Source organism: Lacerta agilis, chromosome 12 (genome assembly GCF_009819535.1).
Source record: "Lacerta agilis isolate rLacAgi1 chromosome 12, rLacAgi1.pri, whole genome shotgun sequence".
Taxonomy (NCBI): Eukaryota; Metazoa; Chordata; class Lepidosauria; order Squamata; family Lacertidae; genus Lacerta; species Lacerta agilis.
Genome location: NC_046323.1, coordinates 24,817,129 through 24,837,329, shown reverse-complemented (window position 1 = coordinate 24,837,329; position 20,201 = coordinate 24,817,129). Strand labels below are relative to the sequence as shown.

Genomic DNA, 20,201 nt, shown 5'->3' with positions numbered 1-20,201 from the left:
TTCTGCCCTTTTACTTGGTTATACTTTCATGCAGAAGAGTTCACAACTGATTGATTTTAACCAGCAGTCTATTATGAATTTGTGTACATGAAACTGTACATATTTTAAAAATGAAAGGAGGGAGGAATCAGCTATGATTTCACTATTTTGTCCACTTAGGCTGCATTTTTAGGCATACCCGGTAGTAAGTCCCATTGATCTAAATGGGACATATTTCTGAGTAGGCATGTGTAGGATTCCACTGCTAATATATGGAGACTTCCCTATGGTCACATAACATGCCTGTGGTATAGCTGAACAGTGAGCCAATTTATCAAAATCTAGGCTATTCCCACCACTGGGCTCCTTGTACAGATATGCCAGATTCTATACTATGACCTGGAAATACATTTAATTTTTTGAACGAAATGAATCCTTTGTGTCCTCTCCTCCCATCTTACGTAAATCTCAGATCAGCAACGTAACTTGATAACTGACCAAAAAGCAGGGGAATCTGATTGAAACACTGAATCCGTAGCTATAATAAACATCTCTCCATTCCATTTGAAATCCCTTGTGAACTATTTGGTCTTTTTTATTGTTCCTGGCTAATGGACAGACTACCAGCTGTGAAACTGTAAAACAATACAGCCTACTTGAATCCCACTTTAAGGGGAGATAGTAAATGGCTTCTTTGGGTTAGGAGAATGTTGCCTCTACCTGTGGAATCTGAACAATAATATTTTCCCACATATAAAAGTGGGTGAAATCATCCATCGAAACCAAGCTTTTTCTATTGTTATGTGGGCGCAGTTCAGGGATATTTGGCATATCACTCTACATTTTAAGCCTGACCCTAGATCACTGGTGTGTAAGCATATCATAAAGGATGAGATGTCCAATGGTCTTGCTTTCATTCAATTCTCACCCTGTATCTACTTAACTTTTTATACAGGGTTGCTTCTAAGACATGAAACCTAAAGGAGATAGTCAGATTCCCCTCTCTTGGAGAGCTTTAGCACTCCATTAACTCACCTGCCCCCCACCCTGAAGTTTCAGCCATTAGGAACCTTAAAAGTGAATTTTCTCTGGGTTTGCATTGAGATTTGGCAGATTGATTGTTGTTCCATACTGTGCAGGCATATCTCATGTATCAAGATCACATGGCAGTTTGGGGGCTTTAGTGATTAAGAATGATAGATCCATTATATCTGTATCTTAAAAGTATATCTCTTTGAAGTGCATCATTCATACTGCTCACAAGAGGTGATTTGGCATGAATGGGTTTAGACTTTGCTGAAAATGCAGCAGGAGCAAACATGATGGTGGCTCCAGTATTTCCAGTGTGCCGATCTCACTGCCATTTCATGCCACCCCTCTACCTCCAAGTAAGCAGCAGTGATGCAACCGACCAGAGGGCAGGTAAGCAGCAGTGCCCCACCAGGTTGCCTACTATGGCCCATACAACGCTGGTAGTTGAGAAGCCCGAAAATATTCAAAACCTCATTGTTTATCTACAGGTGACTGCATGGTGGATTAACCAAAAGCACAGCAGATTTAGGTCATGATGCCAAAAATGTCAAGGCAGTGCTCTGAATTAGCAGTCAAAGTTAAATATTGAAAAATTTCAGTAGCAATGCTCATGAGAAAGATGTTGCTGTAGAAATTCGCACCACTGAATGTGGTGTCATGAACTGCAGGATATATATGCAATAGGATCTATCAAATGAATAGCCACTTTCAGCGAGTTTTGAAGTAGCTATTTCCACCGGATCTTGTGACTGGCATGCTCTCTTGATCACCTAACATACATATAGATCTCTTGACATTAAGGGTGAACTATTCCTTTAGATCCAAAGTCTACAGAATATTGTATCAGGCACCTCTCTCTCTCTCTCTCTTGCTTAATATCTAGCCTGATGAAGAATTCTGAAGAACTTGAAAAGCTTGCTTGCTATTTGTTACATTTTGATTACTTCATACTTCCCCCCCCTCTATGGAGCAACACACAGTTATCTATGCTGTTCTCTTTTGCTCCTCAGGCTGAGACCACAGCCTTTTGAGGCTAGCAATCACTTTACTGTGGACAGAGCAGCACAAGAAATACGCCTTTTTTCTGGATAACATTGCCATGGGGGTGCAAAACATTTTTTGAGTAGGCCTACATTATCCAAGTTTTAAAAGAGTCTGTGGTTCTTCTTCCTCACAAATTCCTCTCTGCAAACAGGCAAGAAATCCAGCTGCTCTAGGAACTTGCTAATTGTTTGCATGTTTGTATGCTGACCTTCCCTCAACCATGTATAGCCTCATTCAGACATACAGAATGGGGCTCAAATAAACATATAAGGAGGAGAGAGTGTGTAAGAGTGCATTAGCAAATCTATGTGTTCAAGAGTGACTATTGGCGATGGGGAAAACCTGCTGTGGCCCTAGAGACTTCCGTACATTTTGACTCCCTGGTTTTCCCATGTTCCAAAGTGCAGGAGCCTCCATGAGAACAGGAGCCTTCTCTGCTGGAGACAGTCAACCCTGAATATGCAGAGGACAATAGGGGCAATGGTGTCAAGAACATAAGGGTGGGTGAATGAAACTAGTGCACCCCCCATGCTTATTTAAGCCCCATTCGAAATATCTGAACAGCATGTTTGTTTTTAGCACTTGAAACCTTCTCATGAGACTTGGCTTTACCACACACAGATAAAATCAGAGGATCATAGAACCAGTTGGGTTTTTTGGTTAAAGCATTAAGTGTCGGTACTCATGTCTTGATAAAAGTGTTGTGGCTGCCAAAACAAAATGGCTGCCGCCGGCATCCCAAAAGGGGATGGTGGTACTCCATACTGTTGAGTACCACCACAAAAAGCACTGCTCAGCACCACTGCTTTAATTTGAAAATATGTTTAATTGAAATATGTTTTCCTGTAAATTTCAAAATGTTCTTCTAAAATTCAACTAGCTAAGAGCAAAACCACTGGAATAGGTTGGTGGTGGAGGGGTAACCCATCTCAGGGTGATGCATTCTGACATTATCTTGCACATCCATTTGCACTGAAGCAAAACAAGCACGAGTCCCTTGAAACCCCTCTTCAGATGGAGTGTATGGAATTGGCCTCTTGGTAGTCAGGGATCATTTAACTGAATTAAAATAGTTTGAAATGAATATCCTTGGAAACTAAAACTGTAGGCTTTCCTGGGATGGTTCCTTTTGATATGTCAAGACTGATCAGTATCAGAATGATTTTTGCTGTATCCAGTCACTATTACGCTGCTGCCTGTTTGCTATTTCTGGGTAACATGAAGGAAACATAAAATTGCTATTTCAAATAAGTTTATATGTTTGATGTTACTCAAGGCCTTTGCCATAAAAGTCAAATACACAGGGCAGAGGTCTCAAAATATCCATCAGCCTTAAAGGCTTCCAGAATAAGGGGCAAAAACGTGGGTTTTTTTTTCTTCAGTCAATACAATTGACTGAAAACAATTGCCCTAACCCCAATCCCAGAATGCATAGATGCAATATTTGGGATTAACTATGAGCCACGACTTTATTTGTAAATAAATAAAGTGGGATGTACACTCAACTGGTGAAGTCAAACTCCACCTTTTCAGTTTGGACATGCTATCTACCAAGATGATGGCTAGGAATTTCCACTTCCCCTGCTTACCTTGGACAGGTGATGTCACCCTGGTCCCAAACATTGGATGAAACTGACCTTTGCCCTTCTAGCCGCCCCCTTGTTTATTTAAGTGTCATCAGCTCTTCTCCACTGTGATGCCTTACAGAGGGCTGGTATGGCTACCTGCCTCCATGCAAGACAGGATATGGGGCAGAATTCCTTTCACGTTTTCCTGTTTTGGTAAAACATGTTTGAGAAAGGGATGAGAACAGCCCATTTTGGTTTAGCCATTGTGGGGGGGAAAGAACTGAGAATGGCTACAGAATAAGGGCAGTTTCCCCTCACCACTGAGGAAGCAACGAACATCACATTAAAGGTAAGTCTGGATGACAGAGACAGGCTGCTCTTGGCTGAGGCCTTGCCGGCTGAAAATCTAGGGACCACAGACCACAAATTTTCCATGTCTCTGAATCTTATCTTAAACCTGGCAGATGGTGTTTTTAAGATGCTGTGAATCACTCTTCCTTGTCAGTCTATAAAGCACGTATCATAAACTCTGTGAGGTGGAAAGACTTGCCAAACAATTTCTGTGCTATTTCCGACAATGTTTAACTGGGGCACCAGCTGATTTGCACAGGGAATTTTTTTGCGTAATAATGTTATTGCTTCATTAACATAAAATAATCCAGTCCATGGTTGTACTTCTCTGAAATGACTGTTTTATTTCAGGTTCAATGGGGGAATTTTCAGGGTATCTCTCCTACATGCATAACAATGCCAACAAGAAATGCCAGCTTGAGAATCTGTATAAAAGGAGACAAAGAATAACGACTGTGTGATTAAAAAGTTAAGGCATTTAAATGAAGCAGTATGGTCATTGATGCTCAATAACTAGCACAGGCTAACAAGCTTACACTTAAAATAATATAAACATAGTAGTGGGATTATCTGGGCCAGGTCACTAAAGTAATAGATTTCTCTCGTCTTACATCAATTTGCACCAGATTCTTCTTTAAAACTGTCACTGACAGTCAATTTGTTTCCTTGACTAACTGTGATTAGAAGACATGTCCTGGTATTCAACCTAAAGCTGACTTGCAGATTGAGCCAACTGCTTCTTTCCTCTCCTTGGTTTCCTTGGTGATCCAATATGGTTTCCAGCAAAAAAAACTTCGCTAGTTGGCCAAAGTGATTTCAAGAAACCAATCATGGCTTCTATCAGGCCCCTGAAGTGTGTTCTGAAGGCTTCTATTTTCATTATCTGAAAATTCCTAAACTGCATTCCAGTGAGGAAAACGAAGATGGTGTATGGGATTCATTCTGTTTGGAAAATAAACAATATGCCACATATTTAGCATGTAACTGAGTGATACTTTATAAATGAGGAGACTGGGCTTTCATGGTTCTTTCCAATAGGCCAGTGATATGAGATGAAAGAGTGATTCCTCCCCGTTCAGACTTTGATATACTGCTGATTTGTCATTCCTGTTTTAAGCATTTCTAGACTTTAGACCAAGTTCGATGCATTTCTACTCCATCATATCCTGAAGTTTAAAACACACAAAAATCAGGCTTATAATGACAAAGACATGAATCTCTCCTCTAATGTGCATTTCTGTCAGTCAGTTTAACCTTCTGTTGACGTATAATGGTGTCTGTATCCTAGTATAAACAAGCGTCTGTGTAAAAATGCTTTGAATTTATGTGTGTTGGCTACATTTTCAATATATCGCTCCATGTTAGACTGTCTATCTCTGGAGTATATTTTTACGTTTCTGTCTGACCTTCACCCACTGTTCTGAGATCACTGTCTGGTATTTAGTATTGCCCAAATAAATGAATTCACATTCCCTCCTGCTAGTATGGGACAATGTTGTGAAGAACTAGTAGCACAGACGTGTGAAGACTTTGGGGAGAAATGAAGAACTGCTGATTAGCAAAGACCGGCATAAGTGCTTAACAATGATTAGTCATTTGCTGTGGGGAGAAATATCATACCCTCAAAGTAATTTAGTACCAGGGTCATATTATAGCCCTCCTCTCACACACACCAAAACTATTACGATGATCTTGAGATAGCCTAAGATCTCATTTGGAAAGCAGCCAAAGGGGGGGGGATGTAATGTAAAAACTGGGGCTGAATGAAGAACAGGTCTCCCGAAATTCTACATACTTTTGTGGATGACATATTGCAGGAGTGACAGATGCCCTGCTCAGCCTCTGATCCAAGGTTTGGCCATCCATTTAACACACATTGACATACACAATACAGACAATAGCGTGCCATAGGCCAAGAGAGCCTAAACTGTAATATGTTGAGTCAAGCAAGTAACCAGCCCATTTGCTTCAGTCAGAATGGCTTGAATCACTCACAGAAAGCTTGAGAAAAACAAATGCTATCCCCGTGCCCCAATCAAATGACAATGAGTCAGACTCTGAGCAAAACCCACACCACTCCGAAAGTTATTTTGTATTAACTGCCACCTATCAAATTCCCATTCACTCTGTGGGATGAAGAGGCAACCCATAATTTGATGAGTGATTTAGCAGAAATGGGATGGCTGGCTGGGTTCAGAAGGTAGCAAATTACTCATTAAGAAGAGGATTGGTCCCAGTCTTCTTAAAGGAGGCAGGAATGTGGCCACTCCTGAGAAACACCTCCTCTGGATCTGGAAGATCTTAACTCCAGTTCAGTAACCATCATTCCCTTCCTGGGCAAGGTGCTTAAGAAAGAGTCAATCAACTCTGGTTGTTAATGGGTGGAACTGACTTTCTAGATCTGTTTTCAGCTGAGTTTTCAGCTGTGCAATGAAACTACCTTACTGTCCTGCTAGAGACAAGGCAAGTGTGACTCTATTGATTATTCTGGACCTCTCATGGGGTTTCTGTACCATCAACAGTGGCATCCTTCTGGAGCAGCTGGCTGAACTGTTTCCAGTTGTTCCTGGGGTATCTTTGCTCTGGCATTTATACTTTTGGGTCCTCTAGGATTCTATTCTGTCCCCTGTGCTGCTGTTCCTACATGAAATCACTGAGTGAGGTCATCCTGGGATTTAGTGCCACCCGTGTGCTGATGACATGTAGTTCTATTTCTCTTTTTCATAAAGCCAGCTGAGGTGGTGGGGGTGTTAAATTAGTGCTTGGCTGAGGAGGATGTCTTGGATGAGTGCCAATCAATCCAGACAAAGAACAGTCTGGAAAGTTCAGTTGATGCAGAATACGGCAAGAAGAGCATTAAGTGGGACTGAGCATTATGAACATATGAAGCCAATCCTATATTATCTTCATTGGTTTCCAGTTTCTTTCTACACCTGATTCATCACATCACCTTCTCGGCTGCTTTACCCCTCCTGCTTTCAGTAACTACAGCAATTTGGCTGATGGGAGGCCAGATTCATGGTGGTCCTTGCTGACCACCCTTCCTTGCTGGTTTCCTCTGGTTGACTATACCAACTTTTGTCACTTGGGACCATATATCTAAAGGATTTATTCTTCCATTACGTATTAAGGCCCTTCTCCATGTGCCGCCATCAACTGAGATGTGGTGGGTGGCTGAGAGAATCATAGAATCATAGAACTTAGACTTGGAAGGAACCATGAGGGTCATTTTGTCCAAGAGAAAGCACCTTGTCTGCTGTGACGTCCTCAGCTGTGGAACTAAAATGTCTTCTCTCCCACAATAACCCGCCTGGCATCTACCTTAATGTCGTCTTGTCTTATTTTCCCAGGCCTTTTAAACATTACTATGTGGTTTTTATTTTTAAAAACTGTGAGAAGTTTGTTCTTTTTTGGCTCTCTGTTCTAGTTGATCACTGCTGCAGTATTTTAATCCCTTGAACCCTGTTTTAAAGTGAATTTTTCTTCTTATTTCAGCCTTATTTCCTGCTGCTTGTTTTTTGTTTTTGTTTATTAGAGTTCTGGTGTTTAATTAGTTTTTGTTTTGTACATTGCCCAATGGAACTGTTATTATTAGGTGACAGATACATGGCATAGATAAATACATACAAAAATTGAAGATATCAAGCATCTCTCAATGCCTTCCTAAACAGAGAAGAATAAACAAGCATCTGCACCCCCATCGTTCAGCCTGGACATTGAGGTCCAGCTTCAAGGGTCTTCTGGAGGTTCCCTCACTGCAAGAAGTGAGGTTACAGGGAACCAGGCAGAGGGCCTTCTCAGTAGTGGCACCCATCCTGTGGAAGGCACTCCCATCAGATGTCAAGGAAATAAACAACTATCTGACTTTAAGAAGACATCTGAAGGCAGCCCTGTTTAGGGAAGTTTTTAATGTTTGATGTTTTATCATGTTTTCAGTATTATGTTGGGAGCCCCCAGAGTGGCTGGGGAAGCCCAGCCAGATGGGCAGGGTATTAATAATAATAATAATAATAATAATAATAATAATAATAATAATAATTTCAGTTACCTCCTGAAAGAATACCATGAACTCCAAAAGCATCATTATATGTCTGTGTCTATATCTTAATGAAGCTTTGTGGATGTTTTCTTTAGCCCAGAACATAGGAAGCTGCCTTATACTGAGTCAGCCTATTTGTCTATCAAGCTCAGTATTGTCTACATTACCTGCAGTGGCTTTCCAAGGTTTCAGGCAGGGGATATTCCCAGCCCTACCTGGAACCACCAGGGATTGAACCTGGGACCTTCTGGATACAAAACAAATACTTTACCACTGAGCTATGACCCTGTGCTTCAAGATCCTCTGGTGCAGATGGACTGCAACCTCCATCTCCCCAGCTAACATGGCCAGCCTAATGGCCAGAGAGAAGATGTGAGCTCTGGTTGAACAACATCTTGTAGACCCAAGGTTGGGGAAGGCTATCCTAAGATTTCTGCAGCATGAAAACAAATGCCCCAGTCCCCCCTCCCCAGATCCATTACTTTAAAAATACAGCTTAGTGAATAATAGAGTGTATACATTCAGCCATTGCCATATTCATTATGAGCGTGAGAAAGAAAATGAAGATAACTTAACCTGAAACTTTCTTTTCATTTGTATAATGTTGATTCTTCCTCTGCATCTGTATGAACCTGAGAGAGTGAATTCTGGCATTTGGGTTTGGAGCTATGATGTCAAACACACAGAGAGAAATGAGTTGCACTTGCAGTTACTGTCTCATGGAAACAAAAAATAATTCATCCTCATTCATTTGGAGATGTATGGAGGTGTTGGTTAACAGTAAGCTCCTTATCAGCAAAGAATGTTTGCATGTCTGCTACCTACCCTGAGTTTGGGGGAGCAGTCATCATTTAGCAAAGATTTATAGGTCTTTGCTTCATGGTGTTCTGGGAGGGAACGGAGGCTCGTTGTAAGTGGTGCATTGCAGTGAAGCAGCAGCTTAAGGTATTCCTAGAAAATCACAACTTTTGATGACTGCTCTGTATGAAAACCTTCTATAAAATGTCCAGAATGTGTGTTATAAACTGACTTAGGAAATCCAATAAAGTTGCAAGCTTTGGCAGGCTTCTAGATGAGATTTATAGACTACTGAAATATGGAATTTCCATCATCCTTTTTCTCATATCCACAACAACCCTTTTTGTTGTTATGTGAGGGCTCGTCATCCTTGTCACACAAAAAGGAAAATTCAGCGTTTTCGAAACAATTCGATGTAAACGAAAAGGAGTTGAAATAGTTTTGAACTGGTTCATATGTTGAGCAATTTACATTTCCCTTAATTTTGTTTTAAATGTAGTGTTGCGTGGGAAATTTCTCCTGTGGGTCCCCCCCCAACCATTCTTAACTGATTAATATAAAAATAAATTGCATTTGAAAAAGGGAGAGAGAGAAATTCTGTGAAATTCTCATGGGTGAGGTGCAGGGCTTTGGGTGTGCAGAACTTCCTTTTTCAGGTGACCAAAAGGTGTTGCTAAGTACCCTTCCCTTCAGTCTACAAATTCTCTCACAGTGGTCTGTGTTTTGTAGCCTCCCTGCGTAGCTGTGCTTCAATTAAAGCCCTGGGGAACTCCTATCACAGGGCCTTTCCAGATCAGGAAGTGCAGTCAGTCAGGAAGGTTGCAGAGCACTGGAGAAATGTTCACAGGGGCAGAGGGTGGGTGGGTAGGGGAAATTGTAAAGTGCCCCCAAAATAAGGCAGACAAATGTGAACCTCTTGCTCAGAGAAAGAAAACTTTAAATTGAATTAGACCACACATTTTGGCACATCACTAATTCAATAAGGTTCTGTGGTTTTTCTAGCCTCCTTGTCATATGTGCCTTCTGGATATAACAGGTTGTTTGTGCTGCTCCCTTGCGATGTATGGCTTATCTTGATTTAATGTGTTTCTTCCATTAATGTTGTCTGCAGTTTCTGCATGGGCACAGCTAGGAATCAGTGAAAGCACAGGGCTTCCATTCCTACATAGCCTTGCTGGATTGAAGAATGGTTGAATCATACCATTTTCCTTCTAGCACAAGAAACTCAACGCTGACCAAAATCTGACATTATATCTAGGGTTCTGCCACCAAGACACTTGCCCCATTTCATACCCTCCAACATGACACAACCCAAATTTGGGACACTATCTTCTGGGTCCAAAATCCAGCATGAAATCACAGATCTGAAAAAGTGTTTTTTAGGGGGGGGGGGTGTGTTGAGATCTCGGCCCAAAATCGCGACAAAGCAAGGTGCCCCAAATGGCTGTCGTACTCTCAATGGAAAAAAACAGGATGTCCCTGTTTTTTCTGAGGCAGTTGACAGGTATGCCATTTCCCTGTTATGTCTGCCCATTTGAGCATATTTTCTATGCAGTTTCTTATTCTTATCTCCTCTTCCATGATCAGTGCATAACTGGAGAACATAAATGAATGTTTCCAGCCCTGCCAAAAGACATCTCTTATACTCTAGCATAACCAAAGCTAGACACAAGGAAAAGAGGAAAATGTTTATTCTATGGGGGATCAATGGGTAGAAGGAGACAGGGCAAACAGCTGTACACAACTAAGAGTAAAGGTGCACAAAAACACAGTGGAGATTCAGCAGCTCAATTGAGGCCTCTGATGCCCCTAATTCTCACCCAATGTGGCAACAAATGCACATTGGGTTGGATACAGCTTAGTCATGCTTGCAGTAGGCCAACTGAAATTAATGGGACTTAGGTTAGCTATGTCCAAGTCCCATTGATTTCAGGTATGACTTAGGCTGCAATCCAATCCCAACCCACATTTATGCTAGGCGGTATCCCTCTGTTGGCTTCTGTCAGCTCAACCAGCTCCCTGCCTCTGCCCTGAGTGGCACAAGCACCAGTCCATCCTTGCAGACCTCCCCCTTCCATCCACTAAACAGGCACAAGGACGACGTGGTATCCTCATGGGTGGAACTCCCCCAAATGGGGCCTTTTGAGGATGGGGAAGGGCTGAGACAGCCCAGAATCTGCTGGAAATAGAGTCTCACAACTGGGGCAGATGGGCATTGGGCTCAATTTGGGCCTGATCTCTGCATCAGCCTGGAGCTGGCACAAGGACTGGGGTTGATCTGCCTGCTCCCACTTCTATTACTGCAGCCACCATGAGTGGAAGCAACAGTAGAACTCCAGCAGCAGAGAGTTTGGATTGCTGGGTCAGTCTCAATCCAAACATATCCCTGACATGAAAAAAGAATGGGCAACCTCTGCTGGTGCAGTTCTGCGTCCACATAGTAGTCATGCGGAATTTTAGGTTGCAGAATCAGTCTATCCAATGGCCACATGTCATGAGGCAAAGTGGAAGCTCCATGTTCAGAAATAGCATGTTAAGTAAGCTCACTCTGTTTTATCCTTTGCACTTACTCAAAATGTTCTTATTGAGCCAGGCTGCCCTGCAGCATGACCAGATTTTGCATTACAGTGGTACCTCATGTTATGTACCAGTACTTAATCCGTTCTGGAGGTCCGTTCATAACAGGAAACTGCTCGTAACAAGAGGCGTGGTTTCTCTAATGGTGCCTCCCGCTTCTGCCATGCCTCCGGAGTGCGACTTCTGCTTGCATCCCAGGGCAAAGGTCGCAACAAGGGGCATCTACTTCCGGGTTAGTGGAGTGCATAACCCGCAGCATTCGTAAGGGGGGCGGTACGTAACACGAGGTACCACTGTAGTAGTTTACTTAACTGCTGAATTGTTCTCAATGTTTTGAATTTCTATACTGACTTGCATGGTTTTATTGCTCCCTGCTTAGAAAAATTCTCTTGGTATGAGAAATGTTGGAGGGTATGCTAACATGCCCTGCTTATGAGCTTCTGGGGTGAGCTATTTAGCTAGCCTGGAATCCTTGACACACGGCCTATTTTTTTTTATTTTTTTTTAAAAATCACTCAGCTGAGATCCTTTGCATTTGCCCCACTTATTCTATGAAAGGGTAATGAGTGCTGGAGTGGGGAGGTGTTTAGTAGCTTTTAATACATTCCAAACCTGTTTACTTCTTGCTCTTTGCTCCACAGAAAAAGAGAAGAGATCACTCCCCTTCTTCTTTTAAAATCTGGTAATTGAAAACCTATCTTGTTCTTACAGAATGGTTTTGCTGTTGTAAGGCCCCCAGGCCATCATGCTGAAGAATCAACAGCCATGTAAGTACCAGGGAATATTGCCCATCTTGGAGTGCTAGGGTTACTGGCAATCACCTGCACTGTGCATGTCTCTGGGGAACTCTAATTGTTAGCAGATGACTGAAAAGGTTTTCAAGGTACTCACAGAAGCAGATTTATGGTCTTAGAGATCATATAGTGGGTTTTTTTTTAAACACACACACACACACACACACACACACACACACGCCCTGAACATTATTTATAACTGTTTTCCTGACTGATGTGCTTTGTAAAATTTCTGTTCTTCTCTATTCCACAGGGGGTTCTGCTTTTTTAATTCGGTTGCAATTACTGCCAAATACTTGAGAGACAAGCTAAATATAGGCAAGATATTGATTGTAGATCTGGTATGTATTCTTGGCAAGCATCATCATTTGGGTGGATCTAGATAAAAAAAAAGGTTGGGGTAGGGGTGGAAGGAAAGGGGGAGGGGGAAAAGGGTTTTGTGTTTTTCTTTTATATGTTAGGCTTTCCTGCCTTTAATACTTAGGAGTAATAAAGGTGTGTGTTTTTCCTCTGAATTTGGGAACTCATTAAATCCAGGATGGCAGGACTGAAACCATAAACATGTATGTTTCACTTTAATGGTGTTAACTGCAATTTTAATGAGAAGAAGGCGCAGATCAGGGTGACTTTTATGGTCCTTAAATGAATTGATACTTCCACTGTTAAAATGACCCAACAAGTACCAACGTTTACTTTTCCCTGCAGAATATAAATTTGAAATAGTTAAATTGCGTGGTTTTGGTTTGGTAACCAGTTTGGCTTTCATCCTTAAGCTGACAATAGCTTGGCTTAGCTGTGCAATGCGAACATTATTGAAACAAAGGAACAAGGCCTTTGTCTCTCCCCACCCCACCCTCGCCCAGTTCCAAATCACGTGTGCCAGTACGGGATGCCTTCCATGCAGGAAATCTAATTTAATAACAACAAAGAGCCAGCCTTCGTGGCTTAGATTAATCTTTTGCTGCATAGTACAGTTTCAAACAAATGGTTAGTTCAAATGCGGTTGTCACTGGGTAAGTTTTCTCTCCATTCTGCTTGTGAATAATGAATTGAGCTTTGCCTCCTACTTAAGGACCAACTTCATGCATAGCCTGGAGGAAAAGCTGGGGGTTGATTTATGAGCACCATTTTTGTTTTGCCTTCACTTTGGGAGGAGGTGTAATAAGTTGTCTGAAAAAGCATAGACAGGAAATGAACCCTGGCATCCAAACCTAACCTGTCACATCTGCATTTAATTAATTTTTGCAGGTGATAGAAGATTTAAAGACAAAATGCGTTAAAGATTCCCACCCACCCCAAGCTATGGAATTAATAGTTTAAATCTTATTAATATCAGCGCTCATAATTAAATCTCCTTGTGACGTTGCCCCAGTGGAGGATGGTGCAAAGAAAACAGGGCTTGTGGTTTAGTTATGAACAACAATTGTTTTCTAATATGTTTAGTCATGTGATACAAAATGCACAATTAAGCAGGAAAAGCAATCAAGATGGTTCTGTACACTTCTGGACAAGTGACAGGAAGAGTCTATAGTCCTGTTCTACTCAGAAGCCTCTACAGCTGCAGTCCTATGCTAAATCAGCAGCAGATATTGCACCGCAGGGATAGCAGCAGTGCAGTAAAGTGTGCCCACAGCAGTAACCCTGCCGTCGCTCACCAATCAGGAAGAAGCTTGCCATCAACACTCTCACATTAGCTGTGCAGGGAAAGGCAACAATTAGCATATAGACATGGTGGAACAAGCACTTGTTGTCACTACGGATGGGCCAGAAATTTGATTCAGTTCACATTTAAGGGTGGGCCCACCTAATACGAACTTTCTGTAACAATGTGTGAAGTGTATCCTTTGAAATTTGCACCTCTCCAAATTCTGCAGTGCAGGTTTCCTGCTACATAACGTGTACAAAAATGCATAGAATGGGACAAGGTGTTTATAAAAAATACATATGAGTAAAAATAACATACCAAAATCCGTTATATTACAGAAAATGCTTTGCATAAATGTGTGCGTTAGACAAAAATTGCATTCAAAGATGTGTGCATTAGGGATTTTCTCCCCTACCAACCATGCCTGGGTTTTTGTGCTGTTGTTTTTGCAGTTGTAAACAAGCTCTGGTTTCCTTTGTAGCTGTTTCAGAGTTGACTTTAAGAGTTGCCTTATAGGAACAGGGGGAAAAATGATGATTGTGATAAGTAAAGGGGAGCAACTGGAACCAGTGACTGGGTGTTCATACGCTGAAAATCTCTGCTTCTCTTCCATTCCACATATCTGGCCCAATATGCCAGTGGTGTCTTTGTTTTAGGATAAAATTATGAATGTTTGGCAAGCATTGAGAATCAATGCAATAGGGGGTTTGGTGCTCATTGACAAAAGTACCTGTGTGTCTCATTGTTGTCACTGAGAGCTTACTTGTATTTGGGAGTCTGTGGCAAACAGAAGCTCCCTTTCTGTATACTCACCATGTATTCCACCATTTAGGAGATACTGCTACAGTGTGGAAGGAATGGAGTGTCTTTAACCTAGCTAATACAGTCGTACCTTGGGTTTCAAACAGCTTAGTTCCTGAACGTTTTGGCTCCCAAACGCCGCAAACCCATTAGTGACTGTTCCGGTTTGCGAACTATTTTTGGAAGCCAAATGTCCGACGGGGCTTCCACAGCTTCCGATTGGCTGCAGGAGCTTCCTGCAGCCAAACAGAAGCCATGCTTTGGTTTTTGAATGTTTTGGAAGTCGAACGGACTTCCAGAACTGATTCTGTTTGATTTCCAAGGTACGACTGTACATGGTTTCATAGGGAGGAGGGGGGTGCTTTCTCTGGCTACTGTGTTTGAATACCCTGTACGCTGGGGGTGGCCAACAGCAGTGATAGATGTTGTTTGGGTGTTCCACTTGGAGGTATGGGAATTCCCCTACCCGATTTGGACTCTCCTTCATTGGGAGAGTGTTAAACAGAGGTTGGATGGCCATCTATCAGGAATTATTTAGCTGTGTTTACAGCGAAATGGACTAGAAGACTCTTCCAACCCTACAATTCTATGATTTAAATGCATCAGGGATGTATCTGAGTTCTAAATCAGGGTTCCGAGAAGACTCACTTCACAGCGAGCTTCGCATGTTTGTTCTGTGCTTTGTATCAGCCCAGCCACCCTGTATGCAATGATGTTAAAGATTGTGTTTAAAATAGGGAGCAGCACATCTGGAGCCAGCACAGAAGCATCTTTTTATGTGTGATGCTCCTTCAAGTGAATGGGGCTATGGAAAAATGGTGATCATTTGTTTGTGTGCTCAGATGATCAAACACAGATCAGGATTCCCACTTTATCCATAAATTGGCAATTCCACAAGTCTGCCTCCCTTTAGGATGTCTCCTTCGGCAGGACTAAGTAAAGTACAGTGGCACCTCGGTTTAAGAACAGCCCTGTTTACAAACTATTTGGTTTACAAACTCCACAAAACCGGAAGTAGTGTCCCGGTTTGAGAACTTTACCTCGGTCTAAGAACGGGAGCCAAACAGTGGAAGGGCACCGACGGCGAGAAGCCTCATTAGGGAAAGCGCGCCTCAGTTTAAGAACGGTTTCGGTTTAAGAACAGAATTCGGGAACGGATTAAGTTCGTAAACTGAGGTACCACTGTACGTGTGTGCATGCTCGGAATCCCACATTCTGTAAATCATAGACTGAGGTGTAGGTCCAGAACTAACAGAGAGTAGCTCAAAAAAGGAATGTTATTTTTGACACAGAGGGTGACTTCAGAAAGGTATAATGAATTATATGGCACTGGGTAATTTGCATCAATTAGTTCCCTGCAATATACATATTGAAAGAAAGATGGCAGGTGCCAAGCTGCAGCTGGTGGGTGTGTTGCGCCCTCGCTACAGTGTTTTTATATCTGAAACTTCTGCCGACACATATTAAACATTTGACTCAGCCATGGAAACTGCTTTTCTCCTGGATTTGGGGATTATGTGCATTGAAAAAATATAATGAAGCCAGATTGTTTCAACTAACTTCCCTCCTTCTGATCCTTGGAGCTTTTACTGTTCCTTTTAAAGATTTAAATCTGCAATCCTGAAAGGATTTTCAGTGTTTACATGCTGAAAAACAGGAATGGCATAGGAAGAATTTTTTTCATAGTTACCGAATAGTTCTTGAAGGAGACTGTCCCATTTGTGGCACACAGCTCCCAAACCAAATGCCCTAAATGGGACTGCCCTGCTTTTATGTGAAGTTCATGAGGCTGTTTAATATATTATCTCCATCTTCTCTACTCAACAGAAGATAATACCACCATCCCCATTCAAAGCTTTATGTATACTGCATGTTCACACCAAGTTCCTATAAACTCAGCAGAAGCCAGCTCCATCCATTTATATGAAATACCTGCTTCGGCAGGAGAGTTTTGTGTATCCACCCTGAATCTACAAGGTTTGGCTGGATCAGAGTAAACGTACTGCTAGCCATCAGGGCTGAATATACCCATCTTCTTTCATGCTGCTTCCTTTTTTCTCAATGGAATCAAGTATCCAACACACCTCTAAACATTTTTCCAGAATTTTTTAAAAATCAGAACCTAAAACCAATTTTTGTGCACTGGTAGTTTGAGACAGAAACTTCCACATCATTGCCTATGTTGGATCTGAGAACTACGTGTTGGAAATAATTTGTGGAAGCACCCCACAAAAATGCAGAATGGATGTTAGAAAAAGTATTGAAAATATTATTGTTTCTTTAGCTTTTCCCGTGGATAAAATTGTGCATGGAACCCAAAGGTTTGGTGTTTCAACTATGCACTGTGCAACAAAAATGTCCCCCTTTATCCTGCTATCAGCAACTATGCTGGAACTATTTCCTTTATTTCTGTTGAAGTAACCACTTATCAGACAAAAAAATTACTTGCCCTCTTTCTTTGTCTATCAGCGCTACTACTCATGTTATGTTGAAAAATAACGTGGATTCCATTTTTATCCCATACAAAATATATGGGGAGAAAATGCACCAGTATTTACAATAATTTCTAAAATTAATTGTGGCAGCCGGAGATGCAAGAAGGCAAAAAATTCCACTCCGTCCTGTGTTTGCTGCATTCAGCCTCGTTTCCGTTCCACTACAGTTCAGCTTCTGTTGAAACCTACATTGCTCATCTCACTATCTGATATGGCTGAAACTAATGTAGTTAATCACGTAATTAACTTCAGTGTGTTTCAATGGAAGGCAAACCATGAGAACAATGCAGACAATAATGTCATTTATTCAGTGTTTGTAATCTAAACAAAAAACAAAAAAGAGATAGAGAATACCACTCATATTTGCTTGCCTGATTTTCGTTCCTGACCTCAGACAAGCATGCAAATTGTCACAATTTCCACTCCTGTTTCTGTTTCTGATGGAATTAACCAACATCCTTAATGGCAGCATCTGTTTCCAAGGAACAAATAATATATTTGGCTTACGCATGTCTACTCAGAAGAAAGCCTCGTTGTCTTCCGTAGGATTTGTTTTCAGATAAGTATGTGTAGCAGTGTGGCCTTTGAGGCAATATTAGAAATAGCATACACAAAGTTAACGTATACAGAAAAAATAGCATGCACAGGAGGCTTACCGCCCATGTTTTGCTGTCTCAGCAAAAGTTTATTTGGACAGATAAATAGAAGAGTAACATCCATATACTGTGAAAACAGTGTTTACAATATCTCATAAATTAGACCATTGGTCTAACTCAGAATTTTCTATACATTGACTGCAGTGGCTCTCCATGGACTCTGCTAGCGCTGCCTGGAGATGTCAAAGATTTAATGCAAAATGTGATGCACAACGGAGCCACAGCCCTGCCCAGCCCTTTAGTTTCCAGAGAGAAAATAAATGTCATTGTACGTCTCAGAAATATCAAATTAGGAGTGCATATTCTGAAGACAGCATCAGTGCTGAGAACTCGAATGGCATGCATTATTATAGACGTTATCTCTGGTGGCTCACGAACTCATATCTTGGGCTCATGCATTGGCAGAAAGAGACCTTTCGGTGTAGTGGGGAGGGCAGGAGAGCCTTTGGGGCTTCTTTAGGGGTGCACAGCACCCTTGTGCTCTCCCCAACACCCTCTCGATGGCCGAGCTTTCCCCGGAGGTTAAAGCTCTCCATTAGCGAACACCTAAGAAAAGCACAAGAATAGTGGGAATGTGCATTAACTGAAGCAGGGGAAAGTTCTCAAGAGCTAAATTAGGGAGTAGTGCTGCTGTTAAGTGGCATCTGGGTCATTTCTGTTGGAGCCCTGACCCACTATTATATTGTGTTCTGCAAGATTGCGCTTTAGTACCATGTACGCCCTTTAGGCTGATGTTCTAGCATTATCGAAAGACTTTCTGGGCCTATGTGGCTTAGAGTTAAAAAAAAATTCTTAATAAAAATTATATTAAAAAGAAAAGAAAAGAAATTGCGTCTAAATTTTAATAACTAGAGCTGAGGTGAAAATGCCAATGAAATGTTTTTCAGTGAAACCCTCCTGAAAGATGATGGGAAGGGAAGAATTTCTCTCAGTTTTTCAGAAGGAGGTTCCTACTTACATTACCTAACCTTACAAGTTGGTCATGGTTCCCACCACCACCACCCATCCCTCTTTGTTTTGTTTTAAGCAATAGTTCTTGTGCTACTCAAAAGTGCCCTGCAATATTGACAGTTTCTTTTTGAGAAGTTTTTCGCTGCCCCAAGAAACCAGCAGAAAATCGCTGCCCCTTATTATTATTATTATTATTATTATTATTATTGTTATTATTATTATTATTATTTGTAGGGGAGAATATCTTTAGGAAACTGTGAGGGAATTTTGGTCGAGTCTTAGTTAGAATTGACATTTTAAAGAGTTGGCAACACACATGTCTATAGTAGCAACTGCAACTAGACTACATTTGGCTTCATTATACTTGGAAATCTTTGAATGGCGTACTGTGATATATTGCGATGATTACCTGCACAATAAGCCATTACGGCTCCTTGGGAACAGGTTTTGCTGAACATACTAATGAGCTCACCATGAATTTTAAAATTCCTTAAACTATGTTTTGCGGTTTTCATTTCCCCAGGAGCTATTTTCCTTAATGAAATAACACAATCCCATTTCAGCATTAATTTGAACGTATCAATAATAGCTTAATAATATTATGGATTCATAAAACATCCTGCAGGATTACTGTGTAACTCCAACTCTGCATTACCCCAAAATAACTGAAACTAAACCTCAGCTTGCGTGGAGAATAGATAGCCAGTATGCTCAAATTTCATTATTTTGGAAGATTCGTATCCCCACTGGAGCTGAATGCATTTAATGACACGGAGAGGCAGATCCAAGATTTGTAGGTCACCCACTCTCCTTTTTTACTTGATGTGTGGCCTTGTGAAATCCATAGTGGTCACAGAGCCAAGTGCAAAAGAGAAGCACAAATAGGTTGTTCAGAAACCTAATTAAATTGGAGTTCTATGCTTCAGTTTGGAGAAATTATCTTGAGCACAGATTTGACTGACTTGGTTTATTTAGTGCATTTTTATCCCCCCTTCCTTTCATCATAGAGCTCCATGTTGTACATATAGAATTTCCATAGAGTCTCCCTTCCATGGCTAGCCAGAAAATATTTGCTTTTTGTATGGTGGCTGTAGAATCTACCCTGAAACCAAGTTCCAATACGTCTGGCATGTGTTCTTCCTTATATGTCACATTATAATTTAAACACTTTAACCTGTGTTCCTCTTATCAGTTTCAACTTGGACCCAGCCAGGTCAAACCCAGCAAAAATAATCTGTTCCACAGAAGAGTGTACAAAAGTGGACACTCGTGGATAGATACAAACTGATCTGCAAGGATCTGTGGCCTGGCTTTTTAATTCCAGTATTAGAAGCGGATCTTTATTCCCTAAAACCATGCACAAGGAAACCTCATAAGAACAAAATAGCAGAGGCCCTTTCTTCATAAATCACCTTGAGATGATTGGGTACATAGACACAAATCCAAAGAAACAAAAGTTTTTTGTAGGTTC

At 41.4% G+C, this 20,201-nt stretch overlaps 1 protein-coding gene and 1 non-coding gene across 2 annotated transcripts in view; one reads left to right on the top strand and one right to left on the bottom strand.

Annotated features, from left to right (window-relative positions):
* HDAC9 (histone deacetylase 9) overlaps positions 1 to 20,201 on the top strand; it is a 416,015-nt gene that overhangs the window by 313,429 nt on the left and 82,385 nt on the right. The window contains 2 exon segments of the mRNA XM_033164888.1: positions 12,100 to 12,155; positions 12,436 to 12,523. Coding sequence (XP_033020779.1) covers positions 12,100 to 12,155; positions 12,436 to 12,523 — 144 coding nt within the window.
* TRNAT-UGU lies at positions 8,230 to 8,301 on the bottom strand. The gene has a single exon. It is a non-coding gene; the product is annotated as a tRNA-Thr (tRNA).